The sequence below is a fragment of the Parus major genome, chromosome 4 (genome assembly GCF_001522545.3).
Source record: "Parus major isolate Abel chromosome 4, Parus_major1.1, whole genome shotgun sequence".
In the NCBI taxonomy this organism is placed as follows: domain Eukaryota; kingdom Metazoa; phylum Chordata; class Aves; order Passeriformes; family Paridae; genus Parus; species Parus major.
The window spans coordinates 66,710,997-66,733,496 of record NC_031771.1 but is presented as its reverse complement, the minus strand read 5'-3'; the positions used below and the strand labels follow the sequence as shown (position 1 = coordinate 66,733,496).

Genomic DNA, 22,500 nt, shown 5'->3' with positions numbered 1-22,500 from the left:
GGGGAGTTTTTTGGTGCATTTTTTAGCTCAGACTTTCCCTCTGAGATTTTCCCTCTGCTGTGTGTTCTCTTAGATTTGAGTGTGAACAAAGGATGGTAATTCATTATTTTTCCCAGTCTTTTAAAGGCAGTTGCTCTTTTACTGGAGAAATCAAGGTTGCTCAAGATGCTGTAATTTAGAAAATTTACTGCATTTATAGGAATGGAATGGAAGTGAGGTCTGGGAAATCATTATTAACATCCCATATTACATGAGTACCTGGAATAACTGTAAAGCAGTGGGTTAAGAAAATTCCAGCCAGTATTGCTTTTTTAACTAAGTGGATGATGGGCAAACCTGTAAATTCAGAATCATTCAGATACAAGTGTCCCTTAAGAGTATATTTTTAAATAATATTCTCATATGCAACATCCTGCTGCTTGGAAGGAAGTATTGCAAAGTTAAACTGTCTTGGCCTGAATTTACATCAGTTTAGAGCAAGTGTTGGCTGATGCTCAGGATGAGTAACCCTGGAATCAACTCTTGGCTGTCTCAACTCAGAAAACTCATCTTGCCCTTTTGCCTGCACCAGCTCATGCAGTTCTCTGCTATTAAATTGAAAAATTTTGTGAAATGATTTGTTGGGAGACTGCAAAGAAGGCTTTGCACCGAGTTTAGACCCTCACTGGTCAGGTCTTTTGTAACAGAGTAAAAATATCTGAGAAATCAGAATTAAGGAGCACTGTTAGACAGGGCAGTGTTCCCCAGTGCTGTCTCAGATTAAACCTGAATTTGTGGCCTTCTTTGTGGTGTTTTTCACTGAAATGTGTTTAAAAATATCTTTCAGTTAATGGATGTCAGTGCTGACTTGTGGAAGACCTATAGCAAAATGGATCCTGTGTCCTTGGAGGATTTGCTCTTTGAGGTAATGTGGATGAAATGTTTTGCCTCAGCTCCTGCTTGGTGTAACCACAGAGTAAAAGTGTTGTGATTTTGTTTGGTTTTCATTAAGTTTATGGGCTGAATCTACAGGTTCTGCCTGCTGCTGCTTGCAGGCTCTCCTCCCATTCCTTAAATCTACCACAAACTGTGCAAAACACTAAAATAACTTGTCTTGGTTTCCTTGAATTTATTGCTTTGTCTGAAAATCTTCTAAAAGTTTTCCTTCATGTCATTAAACCATGTACAAAATACATGAAACTGCTGTGGTTTTGTGTGTTAATCCTCCTTCTGCAGCAAGGAGGGTTAAAAAAAAATCCCCTTTAACACACAACCATTCTTCCAGGACTAAAAAGCACTTTTCAGATGTTTTGTAGCTCCTTGAAGTGGGGAACAGTGCCACTCAGTGGCTGCCCTGATGCTTTGGGAAATACAAACAGTGGGAAAGGATTCTCACATTAATGCCATGCTCTGATCTCAGTGCTAGAGCAGAAAGCATTGTAAAAATTAGTAGTATTTATAATTACAAATTGTAATTTATTAGTATTTATACCTTAATCGTATCTATATTTTATAATTATTGGTATATATTAATTTTTATCTATTTCTAGCTTGACAGCAATTTAATATGTATGAAATTCAGCAGTAATTGTCCTTTATTAATAAAATATTGGTAGCTCACACCAATTTGGTTGTTCAATCAGCTGCTGTAATGAAAATTAAAATATCATAGAGTTTTTACAAGGCTCTCAGTCTAAGTAATCACTCTGTGATATTTCACTTCCCCTTTCTGTTTGGAAGTGAGATTAATGTTTGGGACTTGTCTTGCACTCTGAGCAGACCTATTAACCATAATTTAAATTTTCATCCTGAAAGTTGTCGTTAAATTGACTTAAATTTTCTGAAAAAAGTGAACATAAACCACACACCCACAAAAAGACACCCTGAAACCCAGCAGAACATCCTTATCTTCTAAAATATATCAATTTTTCTAAGCTTATTGTTTCATTGGGCTGTATTCCAGTGAAATGTCACCTTTGCCTTCATTTCTCTTGCCTAGGGAAGTAATGTCAAATATTTTCCTTCTAGGATTTAATGATTTTTGAGCACCAGTGGACCAACTTTTTTGCTAATTTTGACACTGAAATTCCCTTCATTCTGGAACTCTCAGAATCTCAGGCGGGGGAGGTAGGCTTGCTTCAGAAGTCCTTGAGAATCCTGCTGGTTATCCATGCAGAAGAAATAATTATTCAGCATTCTTTTGGGCTTTTTTTTCCCCTATCCCATCTCACTTTTCATGTTTGAGGACTGAAAAACCACATGGTTTGGGTTTTTTAAAGTCACCACCCACCTTAAAAATCCATGGTATGATGGCTTAGGATTGCTTGGGTAATTCAGTGGAGTGTTTGCTTGTTGATAATTCAATTTATATCTGCACAGGAGATATTTGCAGGTAGATTAACTTGCCTTTGGATGGAATCTGGTATGTGCAGGGCTTAACAAGTTCAGTTTGCACATCTCAAACATAACTGAGGGGGTAGCACTGAGCATGGGAGAGAACAGCACAGGATTTCAGGGGTTGGCTGTTGCTTTTGAAGTGTTTTGTTGCTTTCTTGATGCATTTCAAAGCCTTTTGGTGCTTTTTTGATGCATTTCAAAGCCTTTTGGTGCTTTTTTGATGCATTTTGTTGCTTCCTCTGGGATAGTATGATGTCCCTGCCCATGGAAGGGGGATTGGAACTAAATGAGCTTTAAGGTCCCTCCCAACCTAAACCATTCAATGATTTAATAATATGAGACTTAGTGGTGTTTGTGTTAGTTTGTGGAGGTTGGAAGTATTTTTGAGGGTTCAGGAGTTTTCTCTGAGAAGGATAATTCAGGTTTAATTAATGGTAGGATATTTCATACTTCTGTTGATGTACTTCTTAGTAATTTTCATTTTCACTTCTTCACAGCCATTCAGAAGTTATTTCAGCCATGGCATGATCTCAAGCCATATAACAGATAACAGGTAATTATTCCTGTAATTATTCCATTATTCCCTCTGGTGTCACTACCACCTCAATATTTTATTTCCATATGCCTGATGCTATAATGCTTAAAACTCTTATTTTGGTATCACCTCAGTATATCAAATCTCATACTGAAAAAAAAACCTGTGCAAAGGCACTTGCTGGAAGGAGAAGCTGAATTTTCCAAGGGTTTAAATGCTGTAGTTCTTACATATACCATGAAATTTTGTGCATTATGATTAGTTCCATCCCTGGGAAAGGTTGGATGGGGCTTGGAACAACCTGGAAAAGTGGAAGATGTCCCTGCCCATGGCAGGGGTTGGAGTGAGATGATCTTTAAGGTTCCTTCCAACCCAAACCATCCTGTGATTCTGTGAGAGAGTTTTTACCAAAAGTTGTTGTTTAGCTGAAGGTTCTGTTGCCAAGTCTACATTTTGCTGTTTAGAGCTAATCAAGGTTTGTTTAGCTACTTCAATCTCTGCACATTCTCCTGTGTTTGGAGTAAACCAGTGGAGTTCAATGCCCTTTTATTGCTGGCAGCATCCTCTGGTGTTTGCATTGCAATAAAGAAAAGAAAATCCTTGACCTCTCCAGCTGAGTCTTGGGCACAAAGCCAGAACTAAACCCAAAATAGTTTTGTTTGTTTCCAGCATGGTAATTTCAGGGTTTTTCAAGATGGTTAATTTTAAACTAAGCAGCTTTTCAAGGCAGTTTAAGATAAAAGAATCTCCTAAGAGCATTTGGGAATAACCTTGAGATAAGTTTATTGTATTTGAAAGAAATTATCTTTTTAATGCAAGTAGCTTTTTTCTTTAGAAATTGGTTGTTTCACTGTGAAGCTTTGTGCAGCTTTAGTAATTTTTTTTCCTTTTAGTGAGAAATTCAGCAGTTGGTCCATCACACTTGAAAGCTTTGATTTCATTTGTTGGTTGTAAACTTTTCACTTTTTGTGAGTATTTTGGTGGTGATTCCCTCTCTCCTCCTCAGCCCGAGCCGGCAGCCCTTTGTCCTGTTTGGCAGCCACTCCACAAAGGAAAACTTGAACTCTGGCAACTTTAATTTTCCATCTGAAGGACATCTGGTTCGAAACACTGGCCTTGGTGGAAGCACTGCCAAGCATATGGTAAGGCTTTGGGGAAGTTATCTGAGATTTTGGAGCATTGTGTATTCCTTTTTTCTTTGTATATTTTTTGTGCCTGTCTTCCATGAGTTAAATACTTAATTCTTCTTAACATAAAGCACCTTAGCAATCCATCAGTTTAAGAAACAAATTTAATTTTTCTTGCTCTTTCCAAGTTAAACCATACTGGATTCTTAATCAAGGACTGCTGAATGAGTTAAATTAATTTATTCTCTGGAAAAAGACAACTTTTGCTGTAAATGGGTGGGGGAGAGGGAAATGCCCTTTGTGAAGGTGTGTGTCCTGGCCACAAAGTGAAAACCTGTGATACACTTAACTGTGATACACAGATTGTATTTTAATCACATTCACTTAGCCATTTCTTAAAAAAGAAACAAAAAGCCACTTTTCTTTGTTAACACCATTGTGTGGGATACCAACATGTATCCAAATTCCAGCCTGTGCTCAGACTCCTATTGATGAAACTCTGAAAAGCCTTTCCTAGTTGCAGGACTGTTCTGATGAAGTTGCAAAGATTAACTTGTTTCCATTTCCAAGTAAAAGCTGGGTTGTTAAACATTTGCTGAGCTCCGTGGCTCCTTGCACGGCGGCGCAGGGGCCGTGCCTGGGCTGGCGACCCCAGGGAATTGGGATCCTCTGGCTGGAGGGCCTGGGTGGCTCCAGAAGGCAACTGGCAGCGAAGGAGGAGAGAGGTAGAGTGTGGAGAGAGCTCCCTGCTGCCTCCAGGGGCTCTGGGAGTGGTGTGAGCCCTGAGCAGGTGGATGTGGCCATGCTGGAGTGAGCGCATGAGTGAGGCCATGAGTCCATGAGCTTGTCAGCATTTCATGTGCAGCTGCCTCAGGGATGGATGGACGTGGGGCTTCTGGGCACAAATCACGTGTCCAGAGCCTGAGAAAAGAGTGGTTTTGCATCTTGGTGAAATCTCATCCTCCATTTGCTGCTCTAACACTGTTTCTGTAAAAACACTTTCAGTTCTGTCTTTCCTTCCCTTGTTAACAATAAGATTCCATTTGATACCTTTGCAAATGCAAGTACTGTGTTATTCTGATGTACTTGCTCCGTCTGTTGTCCTCAGATTCTGATGCTGTTCTTAAAAAAGGTGGTTTATTTACAGGTACAGGTGATACTGTTTTAATAGGGTGTCATGAAAATAGTAAATAAGACCAAGTGCCAGCATAGTTATGGGAACCTGACACACTTTCCTCTTCATGAAAAGAGCAGTTGACATAGGAAATTGAAAACACAAGTCAGAGCTCATCTCCTTTCCAAAGTCTTTCAACCATTCAGGTCAAGTCAAAAGTGAAATAGACCTTTGAAAACGTAAGTTGCTTTTTCACAATCCAGTTCCTTCTGTGTTGTAAACTTCTGTAGTCTGTCAGTGCTTAGAAGACTTAAGGGGAACGTAGTTAATTGTTAATTATTGCACCAATTTGTTTTACTGATGTCTTTTTTATCTCATTAATACTGACTGCTAGGTAGTGCAGTGTGTATCTCCAAAGGGACCTCTGGCTTGTTCAAGGACCTATTTTTTTGGAGCCACTCACATTCCTTTCCTGGGTAAGTGCATTAAATACACCAAGGCAGTTTTTACCTCTGATTCCATGAAAATTTGTAGCAAATTAAAAGCTTTGCTTCCTTTATAAGCATCAGGCCATGGAGTGATAGATTCTGTAGCCAGTGCATGAAATCATAGCAGATTTTGTGGGTAAAATCTGTCAGATCTGAGTGTTAAACTTAAAATCTGTCAGATCTCAGTGTGCAGACCCTTTTTAAAGCATTAAACAAATATTTAAGTCCATGTTTCATATGGATTTATAAAAAAAACCAGTCTCCAAAATACAGTAATTCAAACTGGTAACAGTCAAGTAACTGAGGATTTTAGGATGAAGAAAATTCTTTCACTTCTGTCTTTTATCCTCAGTATAGTGAGATATGGTAACTGTAATCCCAGATAAAAATAATCCATGTAAAATTTTTAAAAAACATTTTTCTTATGTGTTTTAAATGGAAGAATCCATGGATAAAGTCAGTCCTTAGGGTTATCTTGAAAATGCACTGGGCTCAGAAAAGCTGAAGAGAGGATGGCTGGAGGATTGGAATTACAGCCTGTGTTTGCCCTAGTAGCATAAAATACTGGATAAATTCCATGTAAGGTGTGCAGCAGAAATGTTCTCACAGTACTTAAACCAAACCTTTTTTGTTTTTAATACAGGAAATGACAATGAGATGCACAAGCAAGCTGAGCAAGTGTAAGTTGGCAATTTTTTATATTATTCCTTTACTCTTCTCTCTTCTTACCTCATGGCAGTAGGTGAAACCTGCTTTTAGTGGCTGTTGGCATTTGCAGAGACATTTTTATTGAGAATAATGTGCATGGGACAGAGTTTCAAAGGCAAAATGCTTGTGAGGAGTTTCAGTGGGTACACGAGGAGTAGTTAGTGTGACAGCAGCAGAGTAGGAAAGGAAATATTAGTAAATTTTGCTCAAATTGTAGTTAAAAAGAATACTTGAATAACTTTTTAAGATCCTGCATGTAAAACCAAGGGAGAAAAGTCTCTCACACTGTAGCATTTTGCACAGGTAGAAGACAAAGTAATTTTTTGATTGGTTTCATTAACCATGTGTAAGATTTCTGATGCTTAGTGAAAATGCCAACAGGGAACACTCAGACTTCTGAAGAAATTCACTGTGTTAAGGTTCTGTCAAAGTTAATTTTTTCCCAGAAGTTGGGAAGCTGCAAAGCTTCTGCTTGTTTTAACCTTTTCAAAATCCATTATTTATCCATGTTGATGTCCACTTCCTCTGCATGTTGTAGATCCTTGTCCAGCTTGGAGAACACAGTAGATAATCTGCTTTGGTCCTGCTCTCTCTCTTGATAAACCAAACCTTTCCTTAGAGATTTTGTCCTCCTTGTTAGTTGGGATCATTTTAGGAGCCTGTTTTTGCTTCTGCAAAGCTGCATCACCTGGTAGTAAGATATTAAATATATTCAAGATGTGTCAGTACTGTCACACTAAATACTATTGACTCTTGGTAAATGTGAGACATAAAAATGAAGTTATTGCACTGAGCAGCAGATTTTCCTTTTTTTTAGAGAAAATGGAACTCCAGCAGGTATTTTTTCTTGCATTTGCATTCTGCTCAAACATTTTTTTGTCCTCCTTCAAAAATCCTTTGTACTAAATACATTTTAATCAAGATGAGTAGAGAAACTAAACAAATCATGGATTGATAAAGGCAGTAATTATAAAGGAATATCTTTTTCTTGGAAGCATCCCTGTATTGGTTCAAATAATCTAATTTCAACAGTAGCATAATTGGCTTTTTTTGACAAACCTGACTTAGTTTGCAGTTGAGTCCTGTAACTGCTTCTTACAGTTGTCAATATTTTATAGAAAGTGAAATAAAAAGTATTTTATGAACACTTTTCATTCCAAATTTGGCTGTACTGATTGCTTGGAGTACATAAACCAACTCTGTAAATTGGAGGATAAACTGGGATTAATTCTGTGGTTTTATTTTTATTTTAAGAAAACGCTTCAAAAGCAACACAACAGAAATCCTGTGATTTTTTAATTTTTTTTTCCCACTGATAGCTTTAAAATGTTTAAATGGGAAAAAGAATAAGATAAAGGACACCTCACTGAAGTGTTTTCTTGCAAATATATATGTGAATTTTAGGGAAAATAAGAATGATTACAAAGTCTGGAAGGATTATAATATAAAGGAATTACATTTATTTACTGGGTGCAGTGAAAACATACTAAGTGCATATGAAAGCACAGGAAATTGCAATCCAGAAACCTGAAAAAATAGTGAAAAAGCTGAATTTTAAAATCACTTGCTGCTGTTGGGGATAATCAAGCTCTGGTGCATTTTGAGGTTCCTCCCTCTTTTTTTTTTTCTGATTTTTTTCCATCCTTCAGGAATGCTTTGCATTTGGCTTAAATGCTGTATCCTTCTCTTTCCTCCCCCCTCTTCCCTCCCTCAGTATTGGCAGTGGAGTAATGAGAAAACTTAAAATTTAGGGACTGATTTTGTTGATCTGCTCATCTTTTTGTTGTGATTTAGGAAAACTGAGGCTGATGTTCCTTGGTTGGGCACATGTGGGTTTTCCCCAGTGGTTCTGGAGCTGGAAATGTGTCAATGGCTGAAAGTCACTCCTGGCTCCACCTGACTTTGGTCTAATTCTGTACAATTTTTTCAGTCCCCTGTTAAGAAGGGAACTGGACTGAGCTGGGGTGGAGATTTTGTGGAATTGTGGAGTGGTTTGGGTTGGAAGAGATCATTAAAGATCATCTCATTCCAATCTGCCAGGAGAGGGATGGACAGCAGGGACACCTCCCACTATCCCAGGGTGCTCCAAGCCCTGTCCAGCCTGGCCTTGGACACTTCCAGGGATCCAGGGGCAGCCACAGCTTCTCTGGGAAATCATTCCAGGGCCTCCTCATCCTCACAGGGAGCAATTCCTTCCCAAAATCCCATCTATCCCTCCCCCCGTCAATGTAAAGCTATTCCCCCTTGTCCTGGGTGCTCCAAGCCCTGCTTTTAGGATATGATTCTTAAACCCAACTGCAGCAAAAGTCAACAATGAAACAGATTTTTTATTCCTGACCAACAAAAGCACCAGATACATTCATGCCAAGAATTATTTCCCCAATATACATCCTGTAATTTGAGCAATTTCCTCACCCTAATTTAATTTTCTTAAACAGAAAGCTTAACTATAAAGCTACTTCTCCACTTATTTCAACAAGGACCCCTTCCTTATTATTAAGGGAGTTGTGCAATGAGAGGAAAAACTGCTCCTTTAAAGAGAGGAGGAAGAAAACTCTGCCTGTCCAGTAAATGTTGTGTTTGTATTTCTCTTCAGTACGCTGTTGTCGCAAATATATTCTGCTGTTGTAGAGGCTGTGCTTGCTGGCATTGAGTGCTATGCTAAAACTTCCACTGAATCCAAGGTAAATGAAGCCCCCTGTAATTGTTCTCTCTCTGTAATTGTTGATTTGGATTGCTTGCAGTATGAGATTTACGTGCAAACCAAAATGAAAACCAAAATAATTCCCATGTTTCGCTCAATGGAATAACACAAGGTTGGTACCCTGGCCTCCAACCAGGCTCTGAATTCTGTGTTTTAAAATAAAAAAATAAAAGAGAGATTTCAGAGTGTGTCTAATTTTACCCATCTCCAGTCGGTTTTCCATCTTGTCATGAATTTTCCTGACCTCACAGTAAGGAAAATGAGATCTGTGAAAGGACAAATTTTAGCCTGGTGCATCAGTGTGTTACTGTTTAGTGTCTCTTGTTCATCTTATTTGCTCCTGGAGCTGCTGGGATTTGGAAGGATGGGAAAAGATTTTATTCTTATATTTCCTTTTTTTCTCAGGCAAAGGAGGTGGCAGAGCAGGTGCTCCTGTCTGTGTTAGACACCCTTGGCTTAGCACAGCTGAAATCTGCTTTACGGTGTGTATTTCCAGGGTTCCTCATTGCTCATGGTCCCACTGCATTGGCTTCTCTGGGGGAAAAAAATACCAATTACAAGCTGAAAAATATTAATTTCAAACTGACTGCCAGACTTCAAGACTTCATAAGGCATTCAGCCTTTAAAAATCTCTATAATTATTCCATTTTCCAGTTTTCTTAATCATTTCTTTTGCTTTAAGTCTATTCCTGCTTATTTTTTCCATTTAAAAGTATAAACCACACATTTCACCTGTACAATTTCTTTTCTACAGCTCCAAAATCGCTTTTCAAATTCAGGCTGTGAACAACCATGGCAGGTTTGTATCACTATCTTACAACTTCTTGTTACTAATTAGTGCTTTTCATACACTAATAAATTAATTTTTGTCCTGCAGAAACCCTTGTGTTTGATTATTTTATTCAAGATGTGCTCAGTGCTTTTGTGTATGATGTAGTTCAGTGATTTCATATCTGTAATTCTGTGGAATCTTAAAAACATTAAAAGGAGTAAAAAGCAGTTGGGCAGACTAATTTTATTAATGAGTAGAAGCAGCATTGAGCTCATTAAGAGTTTCCTTTTAAAAATGCTTTTAACTTAGTTGATATCACAAATTTGTGCTTATTTAATCCCCATACTAATAGACTGAAATGACCTGTACAAATAAGTGTTTATTTTAAAATAAAACAGCTTTTTTGGCTGCTGTGGAGTCACAGAAGGATGATCTAATGTTTAAATATTTAATTATCATTGTTGTTCTAGAATTACTCCGTTAGATAATGAGGACAGCCTCAGTTTGATCAAAACGGTAAGAAACAATAATATTTATATATTTAATTAGAAATATAGAGTATTATAATAGAGTTCAAGTGTGTGTTTTCCTGGGGCATAGTGAGATTTTTATGTGAACACAAGTGTAAGGGGAGACATGAGAGAGATTTCAGGTGCTGGAACAGATTTAACAAGAAGTCATAATTCAGAATAAAACATTAACACAGATTTACGATCTCAGCCTTTAACCACAATATAGATATGGTGGTTTGGGATGTTTGAAAAATACAGATTTCGCTGTTCCAATTGAAATATTTCAAGTTTTGCTTTCTCTTCCCTTCCCCTCCAACTGCTGGGTTGCTGCAGGCATCCATGATGGTGTTTGACATTCCAGACCTGCTGACGGGAAGAGGATGCTTGGGATCTGTTGTGTTTTCAGAGTCCTTCCTGACATCACAGATACAGGTCAAAGAAAAAGGTGAGAAATTCTAAAATTCAGCACCACTCTTGTCCTTCTGTTGGCTTTGCTGTGATGGGAAAGCCAGAGGAATTCCAGTGGGTGTTCTTGCTGTTACCCCGATGGGTTTGGAGCACTAAAAGCAGTGGAAGAAGCCATGGAAAGATCAGAATAAATCAGGATTTCTTTGGAACTCTGTAGCAGCTCTGTGTATGTCAGAGCACAAGTGAACTGGGAGTTAATCTGCTGTGAAAGCTTCATTTAAACACTCAGAAATCCTTAAAATAACAGGATTTTAATATTTACTAAAGGAATTTCGAGTCTTAAAAGTAACATACTGGGCAGTCTGAAGTCTATGGGTGGTATTAATCTAGTGGCCACAGTGATATGAGGCCAAAGGTTGGATTTGGTGACCTTGGAAGTCTTTTCCAACCTTAGTAATTCCCTGATTCCTCTGCTTTGCTTCCCGTGGCTTCCCTGCAGATGGCAGCATCCATCCAGACTCCAGGCACGTTATCCTGACCACAGCCATCCCGAGATTCGCTTCCTGGCTGGTGAGTGAGAGCACACAGCCTCAGCTCATCCACAGAGCAAAACTTGGTCTGGGAGTGGGGATGTCTGAGGGAAAACATGGAACTTGAGCATTGAAACAGAATTTTGTGATATTAACATACCCTGTTTTTTTAGACTTGGAGAGTAAGTGAAAAACTAAGTGGAAACAAGGTGATGGTTCCATCCATAGCATGAGTTTTAAATTATTGCATTTTCACCTCATTGGGTTTTTAGCTGGTTAAAAGTCTGGGGGGTTTTTGAAGTGCACAGTGTGACTTTGGAAAATTCTGTTTATTTTGGGCTATTTTAGATCACCCCAAAAGAAAGCAGACTCAGGTTCAGGACCTCTAATGCAGCTCTAGTTACACTGTGTGAGAGAATTCCAAAGAATATGACAAAGCTGGGCATTACCCTTTGGCAATGCATGCTTGAGCAGTAATAAAAAATAAAATTGCATGCTTTTCACCTATATAATATTATTTTAGTTATAAAACAATTTAATGGGGAGAAAATGGTGCAAGAAATTATTTTGGTCCCATGGTAACACAGTATTAAGAGCACAAAATTGGTTTTGAAACACTCTGGGCTTAGGACTTTTTCTGTCTGTGGTACCTGAGGTTCTTGTTGGCCTCAAAACTTCTTTAATGCCTTTTGTTTAATGTTATATTTACTTTATTTATATAAATCACAAATCAAATGGAAGCTGTTTCTGGCTGCAGGTTGAAGACAGTGATGTGAAACTGTCTGAAAAGGCACAACAAGTATTGAAGGTAAAATGAAATATTTTTGTTAATCTAAAGAAGTTACACTTTGTTGAAACAGTATTTGAGAAACTTGAGCTACTACCAAACTCACTTTTTGTTATATGTGTTACTTCTCTTCTACAAAACTTGCCTTTTTCAAACTTTGACATACAAAATAATATATTGTGTGTAAAAGTTTCTTTATTTCAAAGAATCACAAAACCCAAGAGCAAAAAGAGTCCTAATAAAACTATGATTTCATGGAAGTATCACTAAACACTACTCACAGAGCTCATGGGTTTCCAAAAGCCCCTAAAACTTGATGCAACTTTCTTTTAACTTAATTAGCATGCTAATGTCTAAAAGAAAACACTCTAAGCACTAGGAAAAAAAAAAGAGTTTGGAATCTGGGAACGTCTTAAATCACATGAGTTTCACATTTGTGGTGTAATTTGTGGTTCCCAGGAATGTTCATTATAAATAGATTTATTTTCATGTAATATACTTCTAGCTCAGTAGATTGACAAACTAAAAACAAAAAGCTCAGCCTTGTGGTTGTGACAATAACTTGTAACTTTGTAGCTGCTGGCAAAACCAAAATGGGGGGGAAGGCTTTTAAAAATTATCCTTTTGCCTTGCTCTCTTTTCCTGGTCCTTCTGTATCCATGCAGGATAAAACTATTTTAAAAGTTCTTGACAGATGCTGTTTGAAAATTAAATATTTTCTCTTGGAGCAAAAGCAGGAGAAAATGTTTCAGCCTGGATTGGTCCTCGATCCAGTCTGTGATGTTGCTGTTTGTTTTTTCCTGTGCAGGAAGACAAATCTTTCCTGGGCACTTTACTCACTGGGGGTGATGGAGTTTATATCTGTTCCAGCAATCCACAGGCCATGCCTGCAGAAGGTGAGATCTAGTTGTTTTTGGCTTTTTTTTTCTTGTTTTTTTCTTGTTTTGTTGGTTTTTGTTTTGGTTTTAGACATGAGATTCTGGGATTCACGCTCTGATGAGCCAAACTGTGCCATCATCTCAAACTTTCAATTTGCCTTTACAAGTCTCTTGTGTTTAATTCCATGTCTGGTTCTTTTGTCCCCAACCTCTGCCTGAAAATCCTGGTCCTGGAAGGAGAATTCCTGCTGAGCTTTGGTCACTGAAGCTTTGCAGGACTGGGAGGTGGCTTTTCCCCATAGCTCACATTCAGAACATGCACAGACTGGCTCTTCCTGTCCCTAACAGATGAGGTGCCAGGTGTTTTCTGCCTTTTCTGTCTCTTACAAACATGAGGTTGGAAAGATTTGCCATTGCAGAAGTGCTGTGGGCAGGAGGAGAAGGCAAATACTCCTCTCAAAGCTTCTTCCTGGAGCTGACACGTTCCAATTTTCTGCTGCTGCCATTTTCTCTCAGGAATTCAGAATTTGTCAGCACAGGTACTCACTGTGGTTCAGAAAAATGTCAGATTTTGGTCCTTCTCAGACCCAGTCCAGTTACAGCTTTTTGACACAAGATCCCTGGCAGCAGTCTTGGATTATTCCTCCTCTTTTGGTGCCTTTTCCTTCAAGAACTTAAATAACATGAGTATCACAGGAATAGGACTGAAGACAATTTGATAGGACTGTTAGATTTTCTTCCCTCCTCGTGCCTTCAATAGATACTTTTTAAGGCACAGTACTTCTATATTCTATATATATATTTTATACAGAGAAAGTGGTGGTGTCCCAGTGCTGATGTGCAGCAGAACTGCTGCACATAAATGACTTTATGTCACTTATCTGACATTAAGTGTTTGGTGCTGACAGTCTTTAGAGGAGAACTTTGAGCTTTATTGTCTTTGCCCTGGAGTGCTGAGGATAAATAATGATGTGCAAGGCAATTAAACAGCAATCCTCACATAAGGGAAGCTGCTTTTGCTCTAATTGATCAGATTTCAAAGAGAAGAGGTTAATGCAGAGTGTGATATTCAGCTGTTTTGCAATGCAGTGCTGTAGGCACTCCTTCACTCAGTAAATAACTGGAGAATGCTGAATTTTTTTTTATATTTTGGAGCTCTGTGTGCCCCAAAGGAGCAATTTACTGTGGTTTTTTTTGTGGAAATCTGTGAAGTTCAGTGTTTTACTTACTCCTGAGCTGGAGAGTTACAAGTAAGTCCTACAAAGACCATTATGAAACACTGCAAGAAGTGTGAGATTTTTTTTTTTTAGGTGTCAAATGAAGCTGATTTTGTTCCCCAGTTTGTTGTGCTCAAATTTGGGCTCTGCTGAAATTGCAGCCCTGTAGTCTGGCACTATGAGGTGTAAAAACTGCATAAAATTCATGGAATAGTTCAGGTTGGAAAGGACCTTAAGGAACATTTAGTTCCAATGCCTTGCCATGGGCAGGGACACCTTCCACTAGTCCAGGTTGCTCAAAAATTTTAAATTATTAAGTTTAATTTTAATTTAAAATCTAATTATTAATTCAAATTTTAATTAAAAAATTTTATTATTAAGTTAAATTTTAATTTTAAATTTTATTATTAAGTTTAAGTTCAATTTAAAAGGGAAATTTTAAGTTAATTTTTAAAGGTTAAATTAAACTTAGTGTTTAAATTTTCCACTGAAAGGTTTTTATGCTGTTTAGTTTGTTACAGTGTTTAAACTTTCTACTGTTCGAGATGCACTCTTTACTTAAATTCTTGTATTTTCAATTTTGTATTTCTGAAAGTTTGAAATTTGACAGGATGGAATTTCTTTGCTTTTAATTTTAAAAAAATGCCACGGAATATTTATGAGAAGTGGTTCTGTGGGGTCAGATGAACTCAGATGCAGTGATAGTCACAATTCCTGCCCTTGGTAGTGAGGATCCAGTAAAGGCTGAAAGGTTGTGCTCACTAAATATTACCCAAATCAAATTTACTGCTTATTAAATACAACAAAATCCTGCAGGAACATAGAATTCTTCCTCAGGAAGAAGAGACAGTCATTGTGAGAAGCTGAAATGTCGATTTATACCTCATACAATTATTTTTCCTTCAAATTCTAGGCAAATTGTATTTCTTTTCTGATGGAATTCTGTTCTGTGATCCCCACCAAGGCAGCATTTCCATTTCCAAGAACCACATGAGTTCCATTTCTCTCTATGATGGGGTGAGTATTTTATCTCTTCTTTCTGTCATAAAGTTTACATGGATTTTTAACAATGATTCTGTTGGGTCCTGGTACAAAGTTTAGATTTCAGCTTCAGTTTTAAGTGTTTGTACAACTGTAATAACTGATGCAAGTCTCAGCAGTTTTGGTGCTGATTAACTGGAATTAGTGAGTAAGGAGGAGAGAATTTTGTATTGGAGTTAGCAACGTGGTGTTAATAGTGTGAAAACTGCTTTTTATGAGAATTAAAATTACAGAACATGACATTCATCAAACATCTCACACAGTGTGAAGGGATAGAGAAGAGTTCAGAGTGTGGTGAAATGTTTTTGGAGGGTGAAATGCTGCCTTTTTAATAAAAATATATTTGAATTTCTCACTTGGCTTCCAGAGCAGCGTTCAAGTGCTCTCAGTGGGAATTGAGAGGTTAATGATGGCAACTCAGCTCTGTTCACCTCAGAGCAGAGACACTGGGTTAACCAGCACTTCTTCAGGGTAAAATAGAGATTATTTGTGTTGGTTACTGTTTCCTAAACACCGAGAGAAAAAAACCAACCAGTTCCCTTCAGTTTCCCTTTTGTTCAGGTACAGTATTCCCCATTTATTCAGTGGCCTCCTGCAGCATTGTGCTGGGTGATTTCATCACACAATAGAGGAAACCAGTAAAATACAATAAAAATGTGATTCAATTGAGATGAAAACACAGCAGCTCAGAGAGTCTTACCTTAGCTGCCTTTTCTTGGACATCATATTGATTGCCCCTCGGTCGTTTCAGAAGCTATTTTAACACTGACCTTCCTTTGATTGTTTGAGTCAAGACACTCACTTTCATAAAAGTTGCTATTTCTGGGACCTGGCCATCATTCTTGAATAGATGCCAGATTTTTGTGTGAAGCTAAGCCTTGACAGGGAGTGTGTTATTGTTCTACTGACTTGGCAAAATATGAGGGTGGAGAGTTTTTAAACTGTTAAGAAGTGACAGGAGAAGCAGGGGAATCGTTGGTTGCTCCTTCCAAAAGTTACTGCAGCAAGATGGATGGAAAAGAAAAAGGAGAATTTATATTTTATTTAATAAAATAAAAGATACCAAGCCTTGAAGTGATGCAAAATGCATTTTTTCAGCAGCTTTAGCATGATGCCAGTGAGATATTCTTTTTTTTTAACTTGAAAATATCTGCTCTTCTCTTCCTGCACATGGTGCAGATTCCTGTGAGGAGTTGAGCTCCTGGAATCCCTGGGGCTCATGCATAGAGGGCAGGGGAGATTCTGGCCCTTCATCAAGTGAACAAATATTACCAAGCAATATTTAGATTTCACAATGACATTAACATCTTGTAAAACTTGGAGCTGGCTCCTTTCAGCCTCGTGTCTGTGGGGATTATTGCTGCTGCTGCTTTTCAGCTTTTTTCAATTTGTGGAGCCCAAAATGTTTTCCAGGAGCGGATTTGTTGGACATTTCTCATGCTGACAGCAGCGTGGATGAGCTGGCCTTGGAGTCACTTCTCAGGAACTCTCTAAGCCATCCTGCAGAATCCAGGATCTGTAGATTCTCTTCCAAAAGCCATTTTCTTTTAAAAGAAATTGTTCTCTTTGAGGAGAATATTTTTAATGTTCTTCAGTAACCTCGGTGACTTTGAGAGGATTATTTTTATAATTAATCCCTCAGTCAGCAAAGCAGAGAAATTCTGTTTGCAGTGTCTCTGAGTTGATACCAATTCTTATGTAAGAGTTCCACAACTTGAGTTTTTTTCTTCTCAATGAGTACAGCGAGTTCTTTGCCCATTTCTATTGAAAGTGAAGGGGATCCTACTAAAATTCTGATTTGAGTACTACATAATTGAATTCCCATTTCCCAGAAATAGTTCATGCTTCTGAATTGTTCTGATTTTATAAAACTTGATGTGAAGAGGGTTACAAGTCAGAGCTTGAACATGAAACAGTTCAGCATCCTGTGGATTTGTACCTAAATGCCTGTCCTGGAATCCAGAGTCATGGAATGTTTTGGGGTTGGATGGTTTGTGTTGGAAGGGACCATAAAGCCCATCCCATTTCACCTCCTGCCATGGGCAGGGACACCTTCCACCACCCCAGGCTTCTCCAAACCCCATCCAACCTGGCCTAGAGCGCTTCCCAGGGATGGGGCATCTCACACCACTCTAGGAAAAAAACCCAAAAACAAACTAAAAAATAATCCAAGAAAAACAAGTCAGCGTTTTCTTAGAATAAAAACTGAACCTGAGTTCAGTTCTTCTGAGGGAAACACAACCTCAGGGCTTCAGTCTCCCTTGACACCTTTGTAGCTGGCATTTAATTAATTTTTCACTTGCTGTTTGTGAGGGAGATGTGGGTATAGACAAAGTGTTTGTTGTTTGAAGCAGCAGCAGAGGGAGGGTCTAGGTTTTGGTGTGGACAAGAGAAGATACTAAAATTCAAGCTTTGTTTTCAGGACAAAAGTTTTTAGTGCTTAAATGAAATTCAAATCCTTTATTTTAAGCTTGTGACACCTCCAGTAGCTGCAGAGTAGAAACTGAGGGGTGCTCCACCCCTCCTGCTCCATCCCTGTGCCATGCAAAAGTAGAAAATGTTAATTTTAACTTGTCCTGTTTCTTCCTTTTCCAGGATTCCAACAGTGTTGTTGCTGCTCTCTTTATAGACTTCAAAAGTTCCCTGCTTCCTCATCTCCCTGTTGAATTCCACACCCAGAACAACTTTCTGATGATTGCACTTTTCCCCAAAAGAAAGATTTATAAAGCTTTTTATTCACAGGTAAAGTGGAAAAAAAAAGTTTGGTTGGGGTGGGGAAGAAAGCACCTAATTGTTCTGTGTGTTTAAAATGTGTGAGAAACTCAAATTTCTGTACAGACTTCCAGTGGTGGTGCTGCTTGTTGAGTTTAATGCTCCCCATGTGCTTTCACTTTGCCTTCTGAAGGCAGTGAGGGCTCTAAAATCTCTTTTTCTGAGCTGCATTTCAATGTAGCTCTGGTGTCTAATTTGCTGCAGGGATTGTATGGAGTGGCAGAGGTTCCATTGTGTGTTTTTGTGGTCAGACACATTTGGATCGTGATCCTTGGGGAAGTGGAGTTAAAGTTTTTAAGTCTCCCATATGGCATTGTATTATTCCCTAAGTAGATTGGCTTCGTGCATTGTGCTGCAGAGGCTTTTAATAAACCCAACTTTATAACAATAGTGCTTTTGAGGAAATGAGCCTGGAGATTTTAGGACTTCACAAGGATTTTAGGATGTGCTCATCACACTGGGTTGGAAAAGACCACCTAGTTCAGTGAGTAGTCCCCACTGGTCGTATTAATGGTACCATAAAATGTCTCCTCCTTTTATCTTAAGTGTTTAAATTCCTCCCACTGTTCCACTCTGTGAATGGTTGGCAATCTGTTGTTTGTTTGTATTTGAATTTTCAGCCTATTTTATTAATTCTGCTTTTATATCTGTTTTTTTTCTTTTCTCTACCAGAACACATCCTCGAGATACTCACAAATTTCAGATCTATTCTTTCTGCTTTATTTGGCCTAATAAAACAAAAACAGATCCTTTTTAATCTATGCTTATAAAAAGTTCTTTTTTTCTTCTGATAGTTGTGATACTTTTTCTTTTGATCTGGTTTTTGGCTGTAGGTATCCAAGCTGTGTGTAGTGTCTGTGATGAGGGTGTTTCCTCTGCTGCTTTTTCTCAGGGTTAATTATTATGAGTTAATTTTTTTTGCTGTACTGGTCTACACTGAGGTTCAGTTTGGTCAGTTCAGGTTTCTCATCTGGCATCACACAAGTTGCTTTGCTCAAGCAGATAAAACAAACCTTTTGTCTTCAGGATGTTCTCTCATGAGCAAAACTCTTCATCAAATTGACTGTACCTGATTGTGAAAACAATGTAAATATATTGTTGTGTTTTATCATTATTTACCTTCAGGTGTTTATTCATTTCCTCCAAAATTCTTTCTAAAATTCTGTGTGCCTCACAGGTTGCTAAAATTTAAGTGCTGCTTCTACTCTTCTCAATTATCTGGCTTGATACCTCGCTCACTGCACCTATATTTGATTATTTCAAGCCTCCTGGAAATAGGGAATTGCAACTGCCTTGTTACCCAAATCTGGGTTTGTTAGAAACTGCAATGTTGAGCCCACGGAGCTGAAATCTGCTGTGATCCTGTGAGGAGGATGAGGTGATGCCTTTCCCATCCTCACTCTCAAGAGTACAGGAGGAGAATTTATTTAGGCTTTGGGATGTCTTGATTTCTCTCATTTTTTTTTTTTCCTTCACTGCTGTAGCAGCTCTTTTTTTAAACTTTCCTTAAATTATACAAAAAAATTTCCATTTTTTTGCCTGACCTGTGTTTTCACTTTATCCCCAACCCTTTGACTCTTACAGAAACAATTTTCCCTCGACCATTCCTTTTTTTTCCATCCCTCCCAGGCATTTCTTTGAGTCCCCCTCTGTGTGTTTTGAAGTGGTTGTTTCTTTGCTTGTGTGGATCCTTCTGCATGAGCAATATTGCCTTTGTTAATATCAAAAGTATATTTTATTTTGATGGTTTTTTATCTCCTACCCTTCTGTTTGGGATGCTGAGTTTTTAATGGAAAGCAGTCCTGTCCCCCCCCAGTTATTTTGTCTTGCAGAGAGTTATTGTGAAAAACGACAATGGCTGTTGCCTTTACTTATGAAAAGAAGGGAAATTCCAAACACTGACAGGACTTTGTGATTCATCTGAATCTGATTTCTAGGTTCCCATTGCCATTCAAATTAATGTGTCTTGGCTGGAGCAATTGGATGTGAGCCAAAACATTCCCTAGAGAAACGAAGGGTTTCCTTTTCTTTTGGGAGGGAACAGAGTTTTTCTTCAATTTCAAGTCATGATTGCTGCAATCTCACCTCATGAAAATTACAGCAGTGCTTCAAAGAGACTTGTATTAATTCAGTTCCTGCTTTAGAGCACTTAGGCTATAAGGACTTACATTTTTATCAGGAAAAACGAGGCCATTTCAGTAAATTCCTAAAGCACTTCCAGTCTAGCCAAAGAAAAGATTGCAAAATCTGATTGGTGGATTTGAATTCTTTATTAGTTTGGGTTGGAAGGGACCTCAAGGCACATCTCATTCCAACCCCCTGCCATGGACAGGGAACCTTCCACTATCCCAGGTTTCTCCAAACCCCATCCAACACTTGGACACTCCCAGGGATGGGACAGCCACAGCTTCTCTTGCAGCAAAACCTTTATTGTGCAATATTTAATGGCTTGTGAAAATGTGTCAATTTGTTTTTTAGGTGAGCAAAACCAATTCCTAAACAAATTCAAAGCAAATTGGGGAAAATAATGACACTCATGCATAGATCTGGTTTGTTTCAGGTTTTCTCTTCATGGCAAAGCCAGACAAGCTCAGGATTATCTTTAAGGGTTGTCCAGGAAGAATTCCTGTCTGAGGAACAAAAGAGGCTGTAAGTTCCTGCTAGTGCAGTGCAATTGCCCAAAAGCTGCAATCAGAAAAATGCTGTTATTTATTGTTTTTGATAATAATTGAATTTGATATTAATTTTATAAAAAAATGGTACATTCTTAGTGCAACAAATCTCACTTTATATATATTTTTTGGTATCATTTAATATATAGCCATGTGGTTTAAAGAAGAGAAATTTTTCGGTTTCTCCTTTAACTGATTAATTAATTTCCTTCTTTTAGGCATTCCAGTGTTCAGAAGCTCTTCAATGCCTTGTCTTTTTCATCTGGGGAGAGATGCAGGGAGCTGAAGCTGTCTGCTGCCATTCCAGAATTGAAGAGGTGAGAAATTACTTTTAACTTCAAGGGATTCATTCTGTCAGAAATGATACAAGGATATTTTGGTAGATGTGATAGCCATCTAAAAACATTCCTTAAATAATTCTGTCTTTACACTAGGATGTTTTTATTCTGAGATGAATTATTTCCTCTCTAGCTTGACCTTTTAATACTCTTGTTTTAGTAATTTCCCAGCTATTTATATGGATGAAACCTTTTGCTGTCAATTTTAAGGAAGTAAAACTTTTATTTTTTGGAAGGTTTATGCAGCACTTCACAGTCAGCAGTGTCAGTACCAAGCCAGTGATGAGAGCACATCTTCCTGTCCTTCTCCAACAGTCAGAAACCATTTCTGACAGCAAAGCAGAAGGTGATAAGGTAAGAAAACAACTCCACAATAATTCCTAGCCCTCACATAGAATATTTGGAATATTCTGGCAGTAGTTCTTTCGTAGTGTAATAAAATCCTAATTGTGTTCAGCCATGCTCTGCCTCCTCCTCCACTACCACCATTTTTTTTGGCCTTGTTTTTCTGATTATATACTTATTTTTTTTTCCATTTAAATGATCTTTTGGAAGTGCAAATGGCCTTTCAACCAGATGAACTAGAGGCAGAAAATGAGGTGTAGATCTTCAAGTGAAGTGTTTTCTCTAATGCCCAGAGAGACTTTGCCCTAAAGCAGCAGCTTGTTTTTATGAATTGCTGAATAATGTAACTGAATTGTTCTCTGGAACATAAAAGTCCTTTAAATAGCATAGAGGTAGCACATGATATTTAACATTTGCTGATATTATCTGTACAGCACTCCTTTCTCTATAGGGGCTATAACAATTGTCCAACTTAAGGCTTGCTTTAAATAGCATATTCAGAGAAAATATTTCCTTGCAGCTTCCCAGCTTTTGAAATCTGCTAAAAACAAAGTCAAAACAACAGGAATATAATCTTTTCTTTGAATATTGCTGGGGTCTGGTTCAGAAACCATTCTGACAATTAATAAACCCTTAGGAATGTTTTAAAATCTGATTTTAAGCTTGGTTTAACTGTGGATTTTTTTAAAAAAAGAAGGAAAAATCTTTATGAATCATGGAAAACAACCTTTTTGGTTGTTATTGTGTTATTTTGTGTTTAGACTTCCCCTGTTCCTGTGTTGCAGGTGATCATCACCATCATCACCGGGCTGCCAGGATGTCGTTCCAGCGACCTGTGTTCTTTCCTTGTCACTTTTACCAAGGAGCATGGAAGGTTTGTGCAGCTCTGCTTACAATGATCACCAAAAAACAGCTTGGCATGAAGAGGAAAAAAAAAATTAAAAAAAAAATCACTGTTAAATTTGGTGGTTTTTTAAACATAATTTCAGACTGCCAGGTTAAATTTGCCCTTAAATTTATATATTTAGACAGAAAAACAACACAGGAGATTTTTGTTGCCTATTCCATGTGGTGAAGAGCTTCTGTTCATTGGTTTGTAGTGATTCTAAAATTTTGTTTTGAGAAAAGACTGTAATAACAGTCCTTGCCACATCATTGTTTTTAATTTAGCCTGAT

The 22,500-nt window shown here is 38.0% G+C and overlaps 1 protein-coding gene across 1 annotated transcript in view; it reads left to right on the top strand.

The window, feature by feature from the left end:
- Window positions 1–22,500, top strand: part of C4H20orf194 (chromosome 4 C20orf194 homolog) — a 65,575-nt gene that overhangs the window by 21,592 nt on the left and 21,483 nt on the right. Inside the window, exons 7-26 of the mRNA XM_015624905.3 lie at window positions 827–904; window positions 2,008–2,106; window positions 2,874–2,929; window positions 3,918–4,053; window positions 5,547–5,628; window positions 6,284–6,320; window positions 8,945–9,032; window positions 9,458–9,534; window positions 9,807–9,851; window positions 10,295–10,340; window positions 10,670–10,781; window positions 11,244–11,314; window positions 12,032–12,082; window positions 12,870–12,957; window positions 15,070–15,173; window positions 17,793–17,939; window positions 20,530–20,618; window positions 20,860–20,958; window positions 21,216–21,333; window positions 22,110–22,198. Coding sequence (XP_015480391.1) covers window positions 827–904; window positions 2,008–2,106; window positions 2,874–2,929; window positions 3,918–4,053; window positions 5,547–5,628; window positions 6,284–6,320; window positions 8,945–9,032; window positions 9,458–9,534; window positions 9,807–9,851; window positions 10,295–10,340; window positions 10,670–10,781; window positions 11,244–11,314; window positions 12,032–12,082; window positions 12,870–12,957; window positions 15,070–15,173; window positions 17,793–17,939; window positions 20,530–20,618; window positions 20,860–20,958; window positions 21,216–21,333; window positions 22,110–22,198 — 1,712 coding nt within the window. The remainder of the gene's footprint in view (window positions 1–826; window positions 905–2,007; window positions 2,107–2,873; window positions 2,930–3,917; window positions 4,054–5,546; window positions 5,629–6,283; window positions 6,321–8,944; window positions 9,033–9,457; window positions 9,535–9,806; window positions 9,852–10,294; window positions 10,341–10,669; window positions 10,782–11,243; window positions 11,315–12,031; window positions 12,083–12,869; window positions 12,958–15,069; window positions 15,174–17,792; window positions 17,940–20,529; window positions 20,619–20,859; window positions 20,959–21,215; window positions 21,334–22,109; window positions 22,199–22,500) is intronic.